Source organism: Lipophrys pholis, assembly GCF_963383615.2.
Source record: "Lipophrys pholis genome assembly, chromosome: 2".
Taxonomy (NCBI): Eukaryota; Metazoa; Chordata; class Actinopteri; order Blenniiformes; family Blenniidae; genus Lipophrys; species Lipophrys pholis.
The window spans coordinates 17,507,773-17,531,538 of record NC_137636.1 but is presented as its reverse complement, the minus strand read 5'-3'; the positions used below and the strand labels follow the sequence as shown (position 1 = coordinate 17,531,538).

The 23,766-nt window shown below is 41.3% G+C and overlaps 1 protein-coding gene across 1 annotated transcript in view; it reads left to right on the top strand.

Annotated features, from left to right (window-relative positions):
* Nucleotides 1-23,766, top strand: part of elp4 (elongator acetyltransferase complex subunit 4) — a 55,414-nt gene that overhangs the window by 15,699 nt on the left and 15,949 nt on the right. The window contains exons 7-9 of the mRNA XM_080488910.1: nt 1,311-1,499; nt 5,157-5,265; nt 7,846-7,952. Coding sequence (XP_080345036.1) covers nt 1,311-1,499; nt 5,157-5,265; nt 7,846-7,952 — 405 coding nt within the window. The remainder of the gene's footprint in view (nt 1-1,310; nt 1,500-5,156; nt 5,266-7,845; nt 7,953-23,766) is intronic.

The window sequence follows — 23,766 nt, the reverse complement described above, 5'->3', positions numbered from 1 at the left end:
TTGTGGTCCCAGGCTTGTTGTAGTCTATATGGCTGGCCTATGGTCCTTGGCTGGACCCCGCTGGCACTTTTCCCTGATTTCTTTTTTCTATAGGCTAAACTATAGGAGTAAAGTTTGGCCTCTCCTCCTGATGTTGCCACAGCAACAGTCATGTTGCCACAGTCTCCCCCCTCCTGAGCTGCAGTCAAAGAAATAGATTTCTAATTTGGTGACCTCCAAAAACATGTGCATGAAAAGAAAGGGCACATCTATAAGCGACAAATACACTAATTTACATAGGACTTGTATTATATTAAGTTATTGTGATGAAACATGTAAGTTGAATAACGTAAAGGAACATGATTAGGAAGGTCAGGTTGAGAGACTTTTGGAAGGTATGAGCAAATCAAGTCAAACTCACCAAAACAATGGGGTTTATTTTTCTTAGCTCCCTGTTATTCTGATCCAGATCCAAACCAATCTTAGGTCATACTGTTGGGAGAGGAAACGATGGGGAGTGGGGCGGAGGGGATTTTGGAGTCCTGAGATAATGGAGGGGGAGGGATAACAGAGAGAGGAGGCTGGAGGGAGAGGGGGGGGGCAAAAAGTGAGCAGATTTTAGGCTCAGGCTTTGTTAATCACTCTTGGCTCTCACCTCAGTAATCAGGAACCACCCCGAAGAAAACCTCAAATAAAAGGCAATTGAACTAAAGGCTAAAAACCTCTCACAGTTTGGACAGGCTCCTCCATTCTCTCAGTTTCAGTGATATATACCCCACTCCTGTTTGGCCACTTTTTCTCTGTTCTCATGAGAGTGGGTTACCGTTGATCTCTTGTGATGGGGTTGGGGTGGTATGGTGATGGTGGGTGGGGGTGTTTCAAGGGAACACACTCCACCCTTACCCAGGCCCCCTTGGCTGCAGAGCATCGCTGCAGTGCCAAGAATGTGCTGGGGTTTCTGGGTGGCGGCCATATTGGAAGCCTGTCTGACAGGTCCATTGTGCGTGTGTCAGATGGCTTCTGTGATTGGGCAGTTGTGTCCAGTCACGTTTGGGCACCGTGTTTCTGTCGTCTGTGCTGGTGAGCAGACTGTGCGCTCGCTCCCTCACAAACTTTGTGAATAAAATCCAAGACAGCAGCACCTTTCTGAAATTATTTGAATGCTGTCATCAGATCATGTTTAAAAGCACATTTTTGAACCTTTTTGCATTTGTGTGCTTGTGTACATGTGTGCCGTGTGTCTCTGCCTGTGTGTGCATCAGTGAAACTTTGCATTTACTTTTTTCACATTTTTCATATTTCTTAACCCTCGTTCTCACTTGTTCTTATAGCCAAAGTCACGAAACATCCTGCGCGTTGGGCTTCACTCTCTTGGCTCTGCGCTGTGGGGTGATGACCTGACTTGCCATGACAACCCCAGGTATCGTCATGCCCTGACTACCTTTCTGTATGGGCTGCGTGCCTTGCTGAGGTCATCACTGTCCGTTGCCGTACTTACTGTTCCTTCTCATCTTATCCAGGTAAGAAAGTGTTTCACACGTAAAAACAACTTTATTCACATTAATGCTGTTTAGGTACTGTTTGATGACATAAAATTGCAGCTCTATAGTTTACAGGTAACAGCCAGTTAGTACATGCGTGTTTAAATCAGTCTTTGGTCCATATTTATTTGCTTGGTCTTTTTCCTCACAAACATTAAGTGTAGCATCTTTTGTCCTGTGGGCCTCCTCATGACCCTACAGTTTGGTGTCACCCTGGTATGACTCAGGCCTGTGAGGGGCCTCTTCCTCTACACACCACTTCCCCCAGCAGAGCCAGTCAAGCGCACACTCCATTCAAAGTCCTTTAAACCTTTGTTTGTTTGTTTTGGCTCCAATTACTTTAAGCTCTATCCAGAGTGCGTGCCTTATGCACACATATATTGTCTTATAAATATGGCTCCTTTGCAGTTATGTGTCTCTCTTGCTGCGTTTGTGGGTGTGTGTCTTGCGAAAGGAGGAGTGGGAGTTGTGGGGGGTGTCTTCATGGATGCGTCTGTGTCCAGTCTGGCCTCTCAGTGTGAAGGTGGAGTCATCTGCTGAGGCATATGGCAAACCACAGCCCTCCCCCAGACGGTCCACAGAAGCACACTCACCAGAAAAGCCATCTGAGACATTCTACCAAAATGTCTGAATCTGCCCACACTTTAAAGTGTCCTTTTTCCTTTTAGTACTTATTCACAAGAGTACGCACATTCATTTATTTGCAGTCCTTTCACACAAAGATATAGGTCACTGCTTAACTTACACAACAGCTGTGTTGTCACAACATAGTCTGGCTCCAGGCCTATATGCTCAGTGCACAGCGGCCTTGGCCTACTGAAAAAAGGTAGAGTGGCTAACTAGCAGATGTCAGCTGTGGTGGGAGCGGTCCCTCTGTCCCACACTGGCCAGGCCTCCAAACCCTTAATCTGTCCCCTCCCTCTTTTCTACCCCGGGGAGAGAAGTGAATGAGCTGGGAATGAAGAAGAGAGGGGGAAATTTTGGACTGAATCAGGTGTTTGGTGAGTAAGCCAACATGGAGGTAATTAGAGGCTGATACCTTATGACCTTATCATCAGTTTAACATTGTGAGTCTTACTTGATGTTGTTGTGTTCAGAGAATGTTCTAATTGATCAGCTGGGCTTAGTTATGTGTATATTTGCTCACTTTAAGTTCATGACAGTGATGTGTTTCCATTTTTATACACCAGGATGAGACCGGAATATCATTCTGGTAGTTCCACTCTTCAGGTAATTAGATTACTTACCAAAAGAGTGTGGCCTTTTGAAGACTGTCTAGACAAGTAGCAGAGGGCGAGCTGACCGGGACTGTCTTGGCCAGCTAGCCCTCTGCTACTAGTCTACAATACTCAATTCATTATTGAGCAGCTTGGGAAGCTGAGCAACTCACTGAAAGCCTCATCACAGCAGCCCAGTGCCACAGTCCATCTGAAACATTAATTAGGCTTGTCTTAGCCTGGTTCTCCTCCATCGCCCCAACTCCAAAAACCACACCCAACACACACACACACACACACACACACACACACACACACACACACACACACACACACACACACACACACACACACACACACACACACACACACACACACACAAAATACAGTATTCCTTAAAATGCATGCATACCCCCCTCAGTTCTGGCTCAGAATAAATTATGAGTGTACAACACATAAACCGACATTTTGACCACCTGGCTAATGGTGTGTGTGTGTGTGTGTGTGTGTGTGTGTGTGCGTGCGTGCGTGCGTGCGTGCGTGTAAATATATATATAATTTTTATTTAATTTTTTAATTTTTTCCCTCATAGTTACTGACCACTGCTGACCAGGAACACCTCATCTGAGCTATAGTTTTGGAACTGCTCTGACCCAATTGTCTGGCCATTACAATTAGGTGCTTATCCTCCTCCCTTAAATTCTTAATGTTGCCCATTTTCACTTCTACCACATAGGCTTAGTAGACAACATGTTCATTCTTGATTGATATATTCCAACCATTCTAAAGAAAATCTGTATTTCACTTTCCCTGTCAGTGGTTATTAGGGTATAGTCAATTTGTCTACCATCGATACATACTGACCTGCGATAATGCCCATTTTTTTTTTAACAACATCCTTTTTCTAGGTTCACCATTAACAATTGGAAATTTGTTTTAATGTCAAAATATGTCACATCATGTAAGCTGCAAATCACGATATTTCTCAATCTGTTCCATTGACTGATGTATTAAATCTGTATGAAGAATTTATGTGCAATACCTTCATCTATGGACAAATGTTGTCAAACAAACATGTGCAGTGGCTGTCAGTCACCAGTCATCTGCTAAATCTTTTCTAAAATTTAAAATAAGCAAAAACCAAAAAAAATGTATGCATTTGAGATTAGCGTTCCTCTGATCAGCTCTGAAGTTGAAGTCATGGAGCTGTTGAGCACGTGCATGTCTTATTGACCTCATTGTGCAGTGCTGCCACTGAACTGGTGCGGACACTAGATTCCTCCGACTTTGAAACTTCTGATTCTTTGCCAAGGATCCTCATCTTTGTATTTAAGTATGCATAGAAAAGTCATTATGACCTAGACTGACAAGCCCTGATAAAGTTTTAGTTGGCTATCTCCCTCGTGCAGACAGACGCCATGGGTCATACTGAACCATTAATGTTTTGAATAATTTGTCGTATCTCCAAACTGTTACACAGGCTTTAATTGCCGCACAAAAGTGACCTCAGATACCCTGTAAGTGCTGGTGGTAGGGACTAGTTAGATGCTGCATACTTTAAAAGTAGGACAAAAATGAAAAGGAAGAAGAAAGAGTAGGGAAACGACATGAAGGCATGAAAACTGCATTAGGCGGTGGCAGCCAACACAGAGAGAAGGATGTGAATGATTCAGGAGGCAGGGTGATTAATAATGCAAGACTCCCTCTCTCCCTCTGTCCCAACGTCCCTCTCTCCATCCCCTCCACTCCTTTTACCCTTTCCTTCCACTCTTTTGTGTATTTCTCCCTCATTCTCTCTATCCACTATATTCACCAATAATTTGCTCACTTTGTTGTCAACGCACTGACCTAACCAGTAGGGGGAGCTATCCACATCAAGCCTCTGTCACTTTTCCCACTCCTCCATCCTCTTCTGATGTGTGCTAGTTTGAGGTTGTGCACCAAGTCAAGTCTTTTTTGTGAAGAATGCCAGATTGGTGAAAGTACATACATGTAATGTCACTAAGTGGTTGATATTTTTGTGGCTGAATGATGGGTATCCAGGGCATGTCCAGCAGTTGGCCCCAGCATCACCTGTGTAGCCCCTCACACTTTTTGCCCCCTGTATACTTCATGACACTCGCATAAGCCATGGACAAAAATGACCTGGCCACAGGAAATGATGACCTAATTTAATTGCAACACTGATTGCCCGTCAGGAGGCTTTTAATTACCTGCTCATGTTCTCCTCTCCCTCTCCCTCTCCCCTCTCTCTCTCTCTCTCTCTCTCTCTCTCTCTCTCTCTCTCTCTCTCTCTCTCTCTCTCTCTCTCTCTCTCTCTCTCTCTCTCTCTCTCTCTCTCTCTCTCTCTCTCTCTCCCGCTCTCCCGCTCTCCCGCTCTCCCGCTCGCTCTCATTCTTGATTCCACTCAATTCTACAGGACAGGGCTCTAATGGGCAGTATAACCAGGCTATGTGACAATGCCATAGCCTTGGAATCATTCAAAGGCTCTGAGAGAGAAACAAACCCTCTCTACAAAGACTACCATGGTAAGAACACACACTCTCGCTTATCTTTCTCCTTCTTTTCCATCAAATACACACACAGGCAGTGCATTAAGGCTGGGTCTGGGCTGTGGATGGAGGCAGGGCAGCCCCCTTGCAGGCCAGGCTGTCAGTGCGCGTTAGTGTGTTGCTGCTCAATCAGACGTGCTCCTCAGTAGACAGGCCGGGGGGGATTCAGCTGCCACGCTGTACCCCCTCTCCCTCGCACCCTCATCCCCTCCATCCCTGCCTTCCTCCCCCCCTCCAGCAGAGCCTCTCTCCCTCTCGCCTCGCCCACTCTCCATCCCCTGTCCCATACCCCTGAGGCTCTGGAGCAGAGCAGACCAACACTGGGGAATCGATATTCTCACCATCACTCTCTCTTCCTCTCTGCCTCTATCTCTCCATCCCTCGCTCAATGTCTCCATGGCCAGCATGCTCTACTAATAAATGGAGGGCAAGGCTTTCAGAATGGAGAGAGGACACCAGTAAGGGACGGTCAGAGAGAAAGAAACGGAAAGAAAGTGGGAGGAGGGGAGAGCAACACAGTTTGTCTCTGCTCTCCTGTTCTTCGCCATCACTTTTCTTCTGCAGTTTTATCATTTGTGCTTTCTCCCGCTCGCTTCCTTCTTTTCTATCACTCTATCACACTTTCCATGGATAAAGGTCAGTTTAAGCGAGTGGGGTATTTTTAGCAATGCCTCTCCAACTCTGCGACTCACTCTTGCGCTTTTCCTCCCCCCCCCCCCCCCCCCTCATCCCTCCCCTCTCCTCCCTTCCCCTCCTTGGGTGAGACAGCCCCGGTTGTGACAGATGAAGGAAAGAGATTGAAAACATTCTATGGAAGAATTTAGTTTCATCCAACAGCATGTTTTATTTAGATAGACCATCCCATAGTGATCACATTCCTCTGCATGGTAAAGCCAGGTGGCTTTATAACACTGTCAACAAACGAGTGTTGTAGCGCATCATTTTTTAAAATCCTCGTGTAGCACACAATCTTCTTTTGAATTTCGCCGTTAATATTCTTTAAATGGTCTGTTCAAAAATATATTGGCCTGGTTTAACCAGCCATATGAAATCTTGTTCGGTTATGAAATAGATTTATGTGTATGATTGTTTTGATGTGTGTTCATGAGTGCAAACGCATCTGGTACGAATGTGAGAGTGTGTGCGGATGCGCGTGCATGCGTGTTTGCGGCAGCAGTTCAGGGCTGCTCAAAGCATGCTGGGAAGCCTGTCACTGCAAATCAGGCAAGGGGAAATCACCCAAGTGCACAGAGGAGAGAACCCACCATCCCCCACTTTCTCTGTCTGTCTTCCTTTCTCCATTACTCCCTCGATATCTCTTTTTCTTTCAAACACTTACGTATACTCCTTCGACTCTACCATATGTATCAGTGGGTTCCGAAAATGTAACAAGGCAAAAATAAATGAGGAAGAAAAAGTTTTGTTTTAAGTCATTAAAATGTTCTTGTCTTTTTGTTGGAATTCCTAGTTTATCTGTTTTGTGTCTCATTGCTCCAATAGTTGGACATTTATTTTCACCCATGCTTCAGTCCATAGTAAAAAAATTAAAAATAGGAAGAGAGTAGTAATGGTGACAAAGAAAACAAGCTTGTGTACAGTAATACTTCTCATTTCACTGAACTGCCACCAGATTTGCTGCTTAGTGCTTAACTGTCAGAAAACAAATCCTCTTTTTGTGTGCCACTTTTATGATGAACCACAAACTGCAATTTCCACTTTTGCTATCACTGCACTGAACTGTCAGTAACAACCACAGCTGCTTGGAATTCGCAGAAAGCATGCAAAACATGTGAAATATTTATTTATTAGTTTATTCAATTGCTGATCTAGATTGTTAGACCATCTTATCACATCATTAATCTTGCAACTCTGATGCATTTTGATATGTCTATTTCTATTTTGAATAGAAAGTTTAAAAATCTCATAAAAGCACGGTCAGCGAAGAAACAAATAAAATAGACAACAATTTGAGAAGCAAGGCAATTTTATTAGTAAGGCACATTTAAATAGCAAAACAAAAACATTGATAAATGTCAATACAAGCAAGAAAACAAAAAAAAACAAGCAAAAAAAGAACCACAAAAATCTACTACTTCCACTGACTTTATGTTTCTGTCATTTAACAAAGCATTGAATAATTGTCATCGTTGTAAAAACAATGGCACATGTTAGGGTTGGAAATAGGGTGACATATTTATAGGGTGACATTTTTAGCAGAGATTTTGTTGTTTGTTTGTTAAATGATTGTTGTCATAAAATAGCCATCTCAAACAAAGTCAACTTTGCAATTAAAACAGTATAACCATCTGAATGACAATTTGATTGGGACTAATAATCACCTACTACTAAACATTTATAAGCGCTCCATGTGACTTTGTTATATCACAATTATGAAATTGTAATGCAACTTTTAATGATCGCTAAAATTAATAATAATATCAGTGAATAATATATCAGTTAGTCCAACATCCAACAATATTTTCATTGTTTTTTGTTGTAGTTTTTATGCACCTTTAAACACTTGCATATTTAATCTGCTCTCTGTGTCCTTCACAGGCCTGTTACACGTACATCAGGTACCTCACCTGAACTGTCTGGCAAACCAGCTCCCTGATCATAAGGACCTGGCTTTCAAGCTCAAGAGAAAACAGTTCAGCATTGAGGTATGTTGGTATTTCGTGATTTCAGTGGTTTTACTCTGATGAAGGCATTTTTTACTGTTGTCTCACAGTGAGATTGTTCATTTTCTTTGATGCCCCAATTTAATTTACATTATGTATTTTTCATAACTTACTTTTTGATCATGAACCAAAGCATTTTTTTTGTTGTTTTTTTTGTGCGGGGAAGTCTTTCACCAAATGGATGTTTCACCAACCTGTGCTTACTTTTCTCTGCTATTGGGTGGTAAAAACAAAAGTGAAGTTATTGATTTCTGTTGCTGCCATGTCTACTACAGTGTAGCATCAAGTGTGCAATGCAGTGAGAAAAGTCTATCCTTATAAATATGTAATGAGGAAATGCTCATGGGTACTCAAAAGAGGTATAGTAAAACTTTTTTAATGTGTGAAGAATGAATTTCTCTTTTTATTTGATTCTGATGCATGGACATGTCTTGCATGAATTATGAAAAAAAAAAAAAAACCTAAGCTTAATTCTCTTGATATACAGAAATGAGGCAGATAATAGAGTTGCATGAACTACAATAGCTGTGGTCAAATAACACTGTGATACCCACATATTCAGAGAGACTCATTGGTATGGCATTTGCAGAAATACACAAATGCACACATATTTAGCACATAATTGATTTGGTACTGTTTCTTTTTCTTCATTCATTTTGATTTATTGTTTGACATCTTTATTTTTCCGTCAGAGTTTCATCCATTTTGCATGCGTCACATCATCACTCTCACCCAGGGCAATCAATCTGTCACTGAACTACCACTCCGGAGACAAATTAAGGGGCCCTCCTCTTAGCTCAGGCTCATGATTGGTCCTCATTACATTATCATTACCTTATCACACCCTCTGGTCCTTGGCTCTCAGTGAGTCCTATTGTCTCAGGCAGGAGGTGAAGGGGAGGAGAGGAATGCCCACCCTACCCCCAAACTTCCCCGCATCCCACTGTCAATCCTTTCATTTTTTTTTGCCTGCCTTCACCACCCTTCTAACCCATTCTCCTGTCTGCATCAGCCTTCTCCCTCTCCTTTCTCTGACCCACCAAATAGGCCACCCCTCTATAGATTTACGAGGTCTGTAAAAGTCAAGGTGGTTATCCTCAGTGGTCTTTTAATTGGTCCGTGTAATGGGTAGGCCAGGGAGAGAGATGCCTACAGAATCTCTGTAGCTCTGTGGGGCCTGGATACCATGTCATATATTCCAGCAGTACATTGTTAAGGCCAAGCTTTGTCTGCCTTCTTGTTTAAAGAGCTTCATTGGGGTTTTTTTCTCTTCAGTTGAAGTCATACTCTTGCATTGGCCACATTTTAAGAGACTAAAACGACTGTAATTGTTGGCACAGACAACTACTTAATATGAAATGTCAATCACAATCCTTAGCCATGACACATGTTTGTGTGTCAGGGAGTTTCCCGGAGAACTTTGTATCACATCACCAGTCATGCATCAAATCAACTAAAACGCACATTAGTCATTGTCATGCCCTATTATGTTCATGTGCTGGCACGGTCATTGGCCGTCATTAACATGCGTATCACCTGAGATGGAGGTGTCACAAAGGTATGAGCACATGCTTGCTCCATAGCTGTTGTTGCGAAGGCACTGATGTCCATGAGATCGCATGCAGGACTACTGTTGTGCTCCGTCTACGTGGTTCATTGTGTACAGTGTTTGACCTGTTGGTCAGCTGCCTCGGTGGGCTGCTGATTGACACACGCAATGGTGATTGGATTCTAAGCCCAGTGTCTGACATGTGACAGGCCACACCATCCCTGCTAATCACCTCATTTACTAAAGCCATAAGGCGTCACTGCCTGGGGCCACGAAATGCAGCAACCTCACTACTGCTTCAGTCTTCATCCACACGTCCTGCTGCTGTGCCCCTCTTTCACTTTGGCTTGTTTATCATATTTAAAAATTGTTGAATCATCTATCAGGATTACTTTGTGGTGGTGAATGACAAATGATTGACAACTCTTGGTCTTCACCAGATGGGTCAGGCAGCGGCATGTCATCACAGCTGCACTTGCAGTGGTGACTAATTTCTTAAGTCATGCACCTATTGCTTAACACTCAGGAAATGCAGAAATTGTGTGACAGCACGCAAAGTACAGGTTTTGCCAATGAAGAACTCAACTTGTGTGTTGTAGTGCTTGATATTGTTTTATCTCATCTTATAGGTTGAAGTACTCACATTTCATTTCACATACCATGCTCACTTCTTTCAATATTCTGCTAATTCTGTGTTAAGGTTACCATAGTAACACTTGACTTTTTCTGGGAGTTCAAGCTGCGGTTGATGAACACTCATTAGCTATGACGCCTGAAGCCAGAATTAACCCATGGCCTTGTCTGAGCAGGTAGGGGAGTGTTAAGGTGTTTATCCAGGATTAACACACACTCATAGGCATATACCATCGCTTGTTCCCACACATAACTATATTGACGTTCATGCAACAGCACACGCAAACACTTTTTGAGAAATGCGCACGCCAAAGGTCATCGAAAGTTTTTCAAGCATGCAACGCGTGTGAGAATTCGCTCAGTCAGTCATGTTCAGTTCGCACAGGCTTCTGTCACTAGTTGCACAACGCAAGATGCTTTGAGGATGGAGCGCTGAAGAATGCAGATGGTACGCAATTATGTTCTCTTTACCTTTCTTTGACCCTTTAAACTGACAGGCGATGTGCCTGTGGGGTATTGGGGTGCCAGGGCAGGTCACAGTGTCAAATACAGTATAAGACAGGGATTTGTGTCAAATTAGTTATCTGTTAGAGAGCCTATTGGGAGGTGTCTGTTTTACTGACAAGCCATGTCACTGCAGCTACGGAGACTATAAACAGAAAACGTCTGATTTTTAAGCACCCCGTTTCTCTCTCTGTAGTATTTTGCAGTAAAGTGCTCCAATAAAGATGATATCAACTGAAGTGGAAGTTGACATCCAAAAGAGACTCAGATTCAGTCAAATAAAGGAGTTTTATTAAAGTTACTGGCCTCTAAATAATGAGACTGTGGGTGTGCTGATGAAGATTGAACTGGAACATACACAAAGCATCATTTAGGAAATGGGGTGCCCACAGCTTCAACTGTACCAAGATGCAAGCCAGACATCATGACAGGGGTGCTTTAAGGGTTGTTCAGTTTTACTCTTCAATCTCAAAAAGAAATAGATTCCGTATTGCTTATGGTAGTATCAACTGTTGTGAAATAATTACCTTTTTTTTTCTTTTTCATTGCAATCTTTAACAACATGTTCCTCAAACACAGTTCCTGGGATTTTTGTCTGAATACTCACACATAAATGCTGCAAAGACAGCCATAGTCACCTCATGTTAATCACAGCCTGGTGTTAAATCAAGACGCACTGTAACTGAATTATGTTGAACAGTGGGTGCACGTTTTGCTAAGTTTCACATAAACTCAATCCAGCAAAAACAACTTGAGATGTCCGAGGCCCAACGCGACCTGAGCGTAGCATCGACCAGCTGAGGGAGTTTCTGGATGAGTAAGGGTTAGCAAAGAGAGAGCAGTGAAGGGAGTGAACATGATAGTGCTGAGTAGAGGGAGACTTAAGGGGAACAGGAAGTCAAACTGAAAGAGTCCGAGGGAGGTGTATAGAGTAGGTTAATGTTTCTTGGCATGTCCTCAAAACGTCTTTAAGACAACGCCTGTGTCTACCCCCCGTTGAAGCCTGTGGGTGCCGAGGGAAGGGTGTTAATGGACCTATGTGAGGAGCAGAGCGAAGGCTTGGAGAGGAGGGGGAAGGCATAAGCGGAGAGAAGCAGTTAAGTGATTCTCAGGTCAGGTCTAATTAAAATGAGGGCTTTTCCTCAGAGGCACCAAACCGTCTTATTGAGAGAGAAATAAAAAGAGAGGGAAAGAAAGAATTGCAGAATGCAGAATGACAGAGACAACTCCCCAGGGCTCGTTTTTGTATTTGTTTATATGTATGTTTGTATCCGTTGCCTGATCGCACAACTGCTTGCCTCATGTCTCACATATTGCTTGGTGGTAAATGTCTCAAATATGCCAATTTGGAAAGAACTCATATAGACTAAAACAAATCTTTCAATATTTACTTTCAATACCAGGTCGTAATAACCATTTACCAACTGAGATCAAACTAAATTCACTCATTGATCTTACTGGATGTCCTTTTAGTGGCAGATAACAAAATCTATTGGTCCTCTGTACACCTGTTTGTGATTCGTAAATCTTCCTTGGGAATCACAGTTAGATGGGAATGGACCATCGAAATAATATTCCAGTTGAATAATTTATACGTCCTCCCCTGGTGTTCACCAACCTCTGTCGCATTTGGGAATGAGGTGTGCTTATGGTTTGTGCGTGTATGAAAAAGAGAGCGAGAACTCAGCACAGGCCAGTCAGTGGCACGCGATCGTAGCCCTCAGCTGAACAATATTCACAACATACATCAGATTTGCATCTATTATTTAACAGGGATTTTATCTATTCTGCAAATGTGCATGTGTGTTTGAAAAGGCCCCTTCTTGTAAGTTCTCTGTCTGTGCTGGGCGTTTGTGACTGCAAATGTGTGCCTGTTTTTTTTTACTCTTTATTAATTATTATTATTATTGTTATTATTATTAATATTATTTTGAAAGGGTTGTTTGTTATATTACCTTCAAATGGTCAAAGTGCTTCAGCTTTGCTGTGCCAGGTATTTGTATTCATTCAGGAAACCAAGTGCACTCGATAAATTACATAAGGAACCACAGAAATATTGTGGTTGTAATTGTGAATGTGGCCCCCTCCATAGTTGTAGATATAGTGAGAAGTCACTGTAACCTGAATATAGAAAACGTGCTTGTGCGAACAAGGTCAAAGTTCATAAATCTCAAGGGACGCTTGCTAAAACATTCCAAATGAGCTTTTTATTTTTTTTCTTCATTATTGCCAAATGCCTTGGGAGAAAAAGCCACAGCTGAAGTGTTTACTGTAGCCAAGTCAAAGCTCAGTAAGAGAATATCTGGGACAGCCAAATGTGCTGCCCTCTATACTATATCAACAAAATGCCGAAACACTTCTTTCAAAGAGACAATATTAAAGAAAAACAAAACAAGGCATATGTGTTCCTCCTGCCAGACTGAGTAAGAGTTGCGTCTGCCTGAACTCGGCCTGGAAGTGAAGCTGTTTCATCAGTGAGCAGTGAACCTTTAACATGGTCCATGCACCACTCAGCCCCCATCAGACTAGACTGGCCACATTGGACTCAGACCTGATTAAAGTAGCCCCAGTTGTCTTCAGCTCCCATTAGAGATAGGAAAAGGGGCTATAACACAAACGCCACCCTACATTCATGGGGTCTTGTGGTACTATAGGGTATGTGTAAGTGTGTGTTCAGAAAAGGTTTCCTATTAGCATAATGGCAGTGACTGGCTAACCATAGCCCCCCTGGTGCTTATAAACTGGGTCTCCACTATTTCTCGTTCATCTTCATTTTATTGTTGTTTCATTTGTTTTATGAAATAGTGTCTTATCTTGCCTTGGGTCCATGCCCTTTGTGTGCATCCCTGAAAACAGTTTGTGAGAGTTGCAAATGAGGTCAGTATAAATCTCCTCAAAAAAACCTTGTGTTCAACAAACTTTGTTTTGTGTTTTAGTCTGGATTGTGTAAATAGATAGTTTGACTTGGTTGCAAAAGTGCTCAATTTCTGTGACATTTGAAATCTTAGAAACTCTTTAAAATAGATTGCACAAAATGTTTTTTTCTTAGAATTTGCAATTATTCATAATAGGTTTTGATCATTTAAAGTGCAGACTGTCAACCCTCAGGGATCCACGTATGATACACAATATTTGATATCCCCATTCTAAACGTGCACCGGAACATCATTAATATCAACACTGAGGCTTCACAAAATAGTGGCAAAACCGAGTGACTGTCTCATTTTAAATGACACAGCATCCTCACTGCTGTTGGTCCAGCCACAAAGTTAAAATTGCCATCATGAGCACAAACAGCTCCATGGTCGGTGTGGTTCAAAGGTGGAATGTTGATCCGGAGCAGGAGCATCAAACTCAGGAAGGCTCTCTGCGTGGGTCCTAAAAATAACTTTCCCACACTCTCACCGCTCAGTGTCCTGGGGGGGTCAGAAAGAGGTGTGTGTGTGTGTGTGTGTGTGTGTGTGTGTGTGTGTGTGTGTGTGTGTGTGTGTGTGTGTGTGTGTGTGTGTGTGTGTGTGTGTGTGTGTGTGTGTGTGTGTGTGTGCGTGCGTGCGTGCGTGCGTGCGTGCGTGCGTGCGCGCGCTTGTTCAGTCTATGCATGCTAGGCTTTTATAATGTGAATAAATGTTAAGACATCATTATTTATGAGATCAGATGTTTTTCACATTAATTTACTATTTAAAAAACAGGTTTGTGATGATTTAGCCTTCTTCTATTGTGTTTTAGCAACCATTCTGCATCTGTGCTTTCATTTACTGAAGAGTGCAGTTGAATAGATAATTGCTTTCCTTTAAATACATAGGAGGATGTACCTTGTTTGGATTGAAAAGGTAAATGTCCAGATCTACCTGTCACTATGTGCAGTCTCTTGAGACTTGTTTTTCTGTTGTGTACATTCATTTGAACGTAAAAAGAAAATAGCTCTTGCATATTTTGGTACACTAAACAGAATTCTTAAAGATTTGGTGCTGACCATACGAGTACTTTTACTGACCTGCAACTCTGAGAGCACGATCACAGACAGAACCCATCTTGTGTAATGGCTCAGCAACAAGTCATCCTCTTTTTGACATCGATTTACATAACCTAAGACTGTACAGTGTATGTTTAAAACATCCCACAATAGAGATAACACAGTGGTGCAAAGTGTAATTCGATGCTGTGTGGCTGCCGTATTGCTCTATTGGCTGTCCTGTTCAGAGAGACACTTTCTTAACACTGTTGACCTTCAGTTACTACCTCCGATGCCAGCCAATAATTCTAAAAGAGGTGAACACATTGACCTGTTCATTATGTCTCTGCGTCATTCAAAGGCACAACAGCATCAAAACAAAATTGGTGAAAAAGGTAGATTTACTAGAAGAAAGTTGGCTTCTTAGTTTCTCTGTCTGTGTTGGTGATCCTCCTATTGTTTTTCTGTTCACATCAAACTACCACCTCTGCTACTAAACTAGTGTCATTGAAAAGCCCTTTCAGATCTGTAGACAATCATTGTTAAGCACGGGACTTGTTGGTTTGCATCACAAAAACTAATCCTCGAAATACCAGATGAGTTGGACACACTGTCTTTTTCTAAACACTGTCTCTGTCAACAATCCCTCAATGGTTAAAACAAATTTGGTGTCTGGATTCTTTTTCATCCTCGTTAACTATGAGCACACCATAAAGACATCTGTATTAGCTAATCATGGGAGCCACTTAACCCTTGCAACTGTGAATATGGTTGTATTCAAAAAGGATTCACCCGACAGTCAACACAGACTTGTTTAACGTGGCGCTGGCCATTTAAGGAAGCGCGATAGCGGCTGAATGTAGTGGTGTTCATGAATTTTATGAGGGCAAGTGTCCCTGTCCTTCAGAGTTCACAGGTGGCCAATTGAAAGGCCCCGCCAGATGATGGAGGATAGTTAAGACACATATAGAGCTCTGAATAGGCTTTAATTGTATGCAGTGGATGAGTCTCCAGGGCTGTTGGAAGGACGAGCCTTCACTTCAAAAGCAAAGTCAAACCAGGTGATGGTGCCTCAATGGAAAGTTCACTACGCCTTCATGAACCTACGGAGCATGTGTGAGTCAGTGGTCATGTGTTCATGTAGCAAAAATACAGCAATTTGCTTTGTGGTTTTCTCAGTGCATGAGTGCGTGCGTGCGTGTTTGTGCGCGCGCTATCTAACACACACACACACACACACACACACACACATGCGTATATGTGTGAAGGTGGAGGCGGAGTGAGCAGTGGGTGGGAGAATACTCCAGTGTGTGGCTTAACCAAACTTTCCTTTTGTCCCAAACAATGATGAGTGATGATGAGTGACAGGGGTGTTAGGAGTGGGATCTGGGGAACAGAATGCGGTTAAGCAGCGCTCACCCAAACGTACACAAAAGGCAGCAAAAGGTCAAATCTGAGGCAGGCTTCTTATCTTTTGGCACATAATATTACTCCGTATTATGTATAATGAACTACAGCATTTTGTTTTTTGTTGTTGTTGTTTGTTTTGCTTTGACCGAACTTACATAGTGATTATATTTCTATACAGATTTACAGCAAATCAACCTCTTCTACATTTATTGATCAACACCAACTCCTAAAATACTTAAAAAAAAAATTTGTGTCATTCCACTTGTTTTGATTTTAATTCACAACAAAAGTAGCTTTAGAATAATCTTTGTTTCTCGGCACCTCTTCCTTCTTTAACTTTGTCCTGCTGAATTTCCATGCGCTCATTCTGGAGCAAAAATAATAATAAAATACTTGCACAGTTGCCCTTTTGTTACACAAAATCCATACATTCTGCTTACACAGCTCAACCCAACACACAGAAACCCCTCCTTTTACCCCCATACACGTTATGCCCCACTGCCAGCCAGGGATGAGGAGGACTTGCGTGCAAGTGTTTCCCAGGAGGCAGTGGTGGACTCAGGGCTCTGAGGCCCGGCGATGGCACTAGATGGCGGTTAGAGAGGAACCTTTTTTTTTTTTTTTTTTTTTTTGCCTACTCTCATCCTCCCCCTCCCCCTTTCTGAGCTCAGGCAATGATCGTAATGGGGGGTGACAGCTCACCTCTCCCTAGCGTGCCTACAGACCTCGGAGCGTTATACCCCCCCCGCGTAACCCTACCACCACCCCCAAGTCCCGGAAGGCCACAAAGGTTACTCCATATGTTAGTCTGAGGATTCTTATGAATCTTTTTTTTTTTTTTCTCAGACAAGTGTATTTTCTGTCAGGTTTGGAAAGACTTCTGTGCATAACATTAAATCTAATGTGACGCAATTCTGCTGGATCCCCTTCATCTTAAATACATATATCGGTCCTCAGTGGGATCTCTCTTGTTGTTTTATTTATTTTTGCACTGTCATCCTTTCCCTCCTGTTCTGTTCTTCTGTGTGAGTTGCGACTCAGTGGTGTGAAAATATCCAGGGCCTGGAGTTTCACATCTATTAAAGGCTTCATGTTTGGTGAAGGGAAGTGATCTGATGGCCTGATGTTGTACGCTCACTTACACAGAATGTTTGAATGGGGACCTCATGTACGCTTGCTTCATCACCCACCGTGAAAGTGTGTGAGCGTGCATGTGCTTGTGTCTCGTATGCATTGTGTGCAGATGCTGGTGCCCACATGCCTTGCAGTTTTGTTTTGTTTTTTCTTTTACTTATGAATGAACTTTGCTCAACATAAAGGACGGACAAACATAGAGCTCAGCTCATTTGAATAGGTTGACAACACTGATTAGGGTGTCTCTTGTGCGTTTTTTTAAAACACTCGAGCATTCACCAAGCATAACAAAACTTATGAGAAGGCAAAGGTAACGCGATGCAAAATTAGATTTATTTTTAATAAAAAATTTTGTACAATCATTTCACTCCTTAACAGACTTTTCTTGTACCTGTAATGATAAGCGTATTAAAAAGAGGAGTGTATATATTGCGTGCTTAGACGAGTGAAGAGCAGTGTTCAAAAGCATGTGTAGCAGTAAATATTAGAGCAAGCAGAGTGTGAGCAAGGCCAATTTGTACAGAAAGAAGTGCTTTCCCATCTCAAACTCCCTGTCTGCCCCTCCTTGTCGCTCCTGTTCTCTGTCTCACTGTTTCCTTTGTCGGAGGCTCTCTCCCTTCAGTCACCTTTTTCAGTCTCAGTCAGCCCTTTAGGAGCATCACTTTCTGCACGCGGGAGCCCATTTCCAGTTTGATAGTACTCACTCCATGTGATTCCAGACACAAAATCAACTTGGCACCTTATGCGCTCATGCTTGCTTTAAGATGTTGCAATCATGGTTATCGTTCAAGCTCACTGTGAAAACCACACTTGCCACCTCAACCAACAAAAAAAGGGCTGGCAATCTAATCTGGATGGCTTACGGAAGTGCACAGGGCAAGCAGCATTGCTGTGGGAATCAGTCTGCAATGTTGGAATATGTGAGATAAGTGCCAAAGGGGTTGTGTGCAGCTTCCTGGCATCCTCTCTAAACACCCTGCAGGCTAAAGTGGAATCCCAGCCACTCCCCACATATCACCCCATATAATGTTTGGGGACACATTTAGCACTTAGCCTGGACACGCAACATTTCTCTGTGTTTTTTTCTCTTTTTTTTTCACTACCACATGAGCCTTCTCTCTTCTCTCACTATGGTTTGCAAGTGTATCGCCACTTCAGGTCTTAATGGCAGCTTACATATCAGACAGGATGCACTGGCCTGGTGTAATCTGACTTGTCTTAATTACAGGCAGTATCCAGTAATAGGCTGCTACCATAGATATCGGCCATTAGAGCAGTGTCTCTGGCAGAAGGAGTCTGATTGGCTACGAGGCAGGTGATAAAGAAGCCATGCCTCATTTCCCTCCAATTTTTTGTTCACACATCCCTGTATTAAAGTCAAGCGTGAAGATGGCAAAGGACTACGTTAACCTGATTTATGTGCTCTCATACTTGCTGGTAGTTAATCTGCCCCTCCTCATTGCATTGTCAGCAATCAGTGCATTGTCAGCAATCAGCAACCCTGACTAAGTGGATGATATTGCCGGATTTAAGTTATTTCAAGAAAGTTTGGAACCCCAAAGTTTTCGATGACTGTCTACTAAATTGGATTCCAAATAGGGTTTTTTTTCTTGTTCTTCCATAATCTTTCGTGGATTTTTGCGAAGAGTATGATCAGCCCTCGGGTTTGTCTTTTTGGTTTTAATTCTAAAATTTAAAAACCAATCTGTGTTTTGTAGAAAGAATTCCAGCAAGATATTGTGCTTTCAAAAGAGTTTCATGTTATTCCGATTGCCATGCTTTACTTTTGCTTCTTCATTTACCCATACTGGATGATATCTTGAGGGCTTTTTTTTTTCAGATACATTTTTTTTATTGTCATTGAAATAGAGTGGAACAACTTGATGCTGATTTAATCTCCCATTAATGTTAATCAGGGTTATCCAACTCCTTTTAGTTCAAGATGCCACATATAGTCCAATTTGAGCTCGACAGGGCTGGTGAAATGACAGCACAAAATGCCGAAAAATATATTAACATCATGAAAATGTTTGGTTTTTCCTATCAAATATATGGTGAACAATCTGAAAAAAGTACAATCTGAAATCCTACCTTCCAAAATGGTTCTAGTCGTTTTTTTTTTATTAATTTGGCCGCAAAGTTTTGCAGTAGTTAGGATTCACTGATCTCTACTATTAAAGAAGTGCACACCCTGTGGGCAAATTAGTAACGGTAGTTACTTTTATTGAAAAGCAAATGTCTTTTCTTGACGGGCTGGTTTTGACCTGCATGCTACATATTTGACTTTCCTGATATAAATGATGGCCAGGATATCGATGGTGGTTTCACATTTTTGTTCCACTCTCCAAGCCTTAGTTAGCAGCACAGCAGCATGTGAGCTGATGCCATGATCTGTTTGAGTACTTCCACAGACAGTTTTCACCGTTCCATTTCAAATGCCATAAACAAAGTCAAACCATTAAAGATAATATACCCATTATTAGTATGGAAATTAGAAATGGAATACCATCGAATGCTGAAAGCTTGTCACTTGAGTGACAGTTAAAGACACTCCTGGTTCAGTGCACTGTATTTAAGATATGTTTGATGTTTTTCAAACTCCATATTTGGCACATTATTCTCGGGTGGCAGCCCACACCTTGTTGGTATTTAAGACAGATTTCAACGAATATTGCCGGATTGTGGTGGCGGTTGCATTTAAGGGTGCAGCGCTCTCATAACGGGGAGGTGTCGTCTGCTGACAGATCACTGTCTGGATGAGAGAGCACAGCAGCATCCCACCTCATTACCGTAGCAACACACTAACCGAGGGACCGACACACTGCTCGTCGTGATTAAGATGTAAATTTCCTCTAATTGGAATGTAAATTCATACATTTATATGAAGACGTCAGCTGTCACATTGCAATATTGTGTCCTTTTTTCTACTTCTCCCCTGTTCCCCAAGCTGGGACTAGGTGCCTGTAATCTGTATCATACTCCCGCAGCCTATCTTGGGATTTGCCGTTTGTTTAATGGCGGGTCCATTGTCCTGCATCCAGCCCGTCATTGTAATGCTTCCCATTCATGTTTCTGTGTTTTGTTGCAGTCTGATTTGCTCCCGCTACCTGTGTTTGTTCCTCCATGCATGGCTGAGCCGTCAGGGCTTTGGGGATGGGGAGGGACTTTGAGACGGGGCCGGGGTCATTGGGTGGCCGTATTTTGTGTGTGCATCGATTACTTCTGCTGAATGTTCTTCAATGCAAATAAGTCTGCCACTTTGAGAGGAAGCACATGTATCTGAAGTAATTAATTTTACCCTTGAATGCCAGCTGTGGTGTTGGTGTGATGTGTTCCAAATTGAGCTTTCTCACCAAAAAGGTGTTAATTTAGGGATTTGGCAGATGAAGTAAGTGTGTTTGCCAACGTATATGGCCACTATAATGGAGATGTGTCATTTTTGTTTCACCAATTCAAAGAATGTAACGCAATATGAGTTTACAAAAGAACGTTACAGATTTACCTACAGCCATGTCTATTGTTGAATTCAACCCCATTTCCAAGAAGGTTTTGTAAAGTTTTAAGCACAAATAACAACAAGAGGCAATGATTTGTAAATCTCATACGCTCTCAATTTTATTCAAAAGGAACATTTACACTATGACAGAATCTTAAGATCATAAATGTGAGACATTTTTAACTGAAAATAGTACCTCATTTGGAATTAGATGGCAGCAATACGTCTCAAAAAAGTTTGAGACAGTGCCATCCTTCCCAACTGAAGCTGAAGTTTGCTACAGTGTGGAAAGTAAGCTGAGTAAGCTGTTTGGGAACAAGATTGTTTCATTCTTCTCTGATGGGAGTATATCCTTCTAATACCTTGATTGAGTTTTCTTAGTTACAAAAGGCATTTACAGATCATTTATTTCTCAAAGTGTTCCTGAGCCCATGTAGTTGTGTCCAACTCATGCCTGTTGTTAATGTATATTTCTGCCACTTTAGACATTTTAGACTTTTTTCTTTATTAGTGAATTTCTTTCCACTTTACCTAAAATACACTCTACCCTACTCATTTTCTACCATATTAAGGTCTTAACTTGTTGCCAGTCATAATCTAATTACTAGTTAGATTTTCTTTGTTTTGTTGCTGCTGTCACAACTTTTTTTTAATTGTGTTGCTGGTTTATTTTCATATGTTGACTATATTCAGTTCGTGAATGAAATATGGGTCCAAGAAAATTGCATATCTTTGCATCTGTCTTAACCTCTTTTTTTTTTTTAAATGAGGGGTTGTACTTCAACTTTCTGAATAACTTTTTGTGCTTTTCTTTATTGCTTCAAAACAGACTATTTTGAGTAAATCGAAAAACAAGTGATATCGTTGATAATGGAGATAACCTAAGAGATAGTTCACAAAACTCAGTCTTGAACTTGTATGATGTTTGATTTATATGAATACTGACACGTAGGACTTCAGGCAGGATACTAAGCCTATTTTCACACAACAAGCTTTACTAATACATGTCTGAACAGGTCATGTTCCTAAAGTGATCCACATGTGCCAAAGCATGACAGCAAAATATGACACCTGGTGTTCTCATACAGAAGCAAACAAAATATAATTTACATGAGTAATTACCTCAATTCAATTCAACTTTATTTACATAGCGTGAAATACAACAGTTATTTCAAGGCACTTTTAACAGAGAAAAAGTATTCCACATGAGCAACCATAAGTGACGGTGGAAAGGAAAAACTTTCTTTTAAGACGAAGAAACCTTTGCAGAACCGGGCTCAGAGGTAGCGGCTTTCCTCTGTTCTGGTTGTGGTGAGGGGATAGAAGGAGAGAAAAGGATAGGACAAAGAGACAGAAACAGGCAAAAAGACAGAAATCCACTTGCAGCAGACGGCAGGAGGCTCAGACCACAAACCTCCAGTTCCACTGTCAGAGATCCTGTAGGATTGAGAGAGGTTAGTAACTGACTGACTGTTAATACTGAAAGGATTTACCACACTCATAAGCAATATTTTGTTTGACTCATCCGTCTTAAGTGTCAAACATATTTTGTGGTTTGCTAAAATCGGGATTTGTAGATTTATAAGGTAATTTTAAAGAAGTGTACAGTGTGATGGTTTTTGTGAAATCCGTCCAAGTGATTCTTTTTTGTTTGTGTCATGCTGCACAATATACCTGCGGTAGGAATTTTGCAAACACGTGAAGAGAAACTTTTTGTTTTGTTTTGTTTTTTTGTTTTTGCTAAAGGAGTCACAAACTGAACACTGAATTAAATACATAATGAATTCACTACATTGTAGTGCTGTCAAACAATTCAACATTTTTAATCAGATTAATCACAGAGTTGCTTTTTAATAATTTCAGTTAATCACGATTAAATTTCATTAATTTTTAATTTATATTAATTGTGTTTCATTTTGCATGACCAAACAGACTCACGAAATAAGTGAATATTTATGCATTTACCGTGTTTACTAAACACCTTTAATAGTTCATGTTAACAAAAAACTTTTTTTTTCAAAACAAAATTTCATCTACATACACTCATTTGTTCCATTTTTTAGCCAGCTACTCAGACAAGCTAACTTGTTGAAAGTGTCGGAGTGGAGAGCTGATCGCTTCTTATTTACAATGTTGCCTGCAACTGAGACCACTCAGCAGACTCCAGACTAACGTATGCGTCTTCGTGTTAATGTGGTATTTTAATCTGGAAGTGCTTCTGTGAAAATAAAATTCCTTCCTGCAGTGTGCATAAGACTTTATGTCGGTCGACTCTTCCGTCTTTTTTGGGGGGGGTAAGAGGGGGGTCTAAAATGTCCCAACATGCTTGTTTAGCGTCTTCCATATCCAGTTGGTTCTGCCACTACCAGAAAAGCTGCCCATTTGCTCATGCGCAGCAGCATTCGTGATGGTAAATCTACTTGGACAAACTGCCCAAAATGCATTGCCAGAGACCTTTCAGGGATTTCTCCACTGCGGAATGGGTAGTTGCGTTACAATTCTTAATGAAATTAATCATGATGAATCAAACCATGTTTATAGTAGTTTTGGCAGCCCTGCTAAATTGATCATTTTAAAGTAACTTATTATTCTTAAATATTGTTATTATTTTCAAACCTATATTTGGACAGTCAAAGTAAAATAATTAGTGATATCAATCAATTTTCTTTTACTTACGATACTTAAGACTGAAGCTTGAAATGAATATTTATTCATGACAAATCATGGAATTAACGTAGACTTAACACACAGAAACTATTAAAATTTAAAAAATATTTTTATTACTTCCTCTGAGCTTTGAGTGAATTCTGCTTCTCCTCAAGTTTATCAAATAAATCAATGAATAAGTAATTGAATAAACATCTTTCTTATATCCACTGACAAATAATACTATCAAAACCCAGATTTATATGTTAGAGTGTAGTTACAAAACTTTGAGAATTTGAATATGTCTAGAAACAAAGTTGTGAACTTATTACATAAACAAAGTTGCAATAATATACTGAAATACACACACACACACACACACACACACACTCACACACAAACACACAGAGGGGGGCACGTACAGGAGGAAAAGAGAGGGAGGAGAAATGAATAATATCCTCCAGTTTTAGCA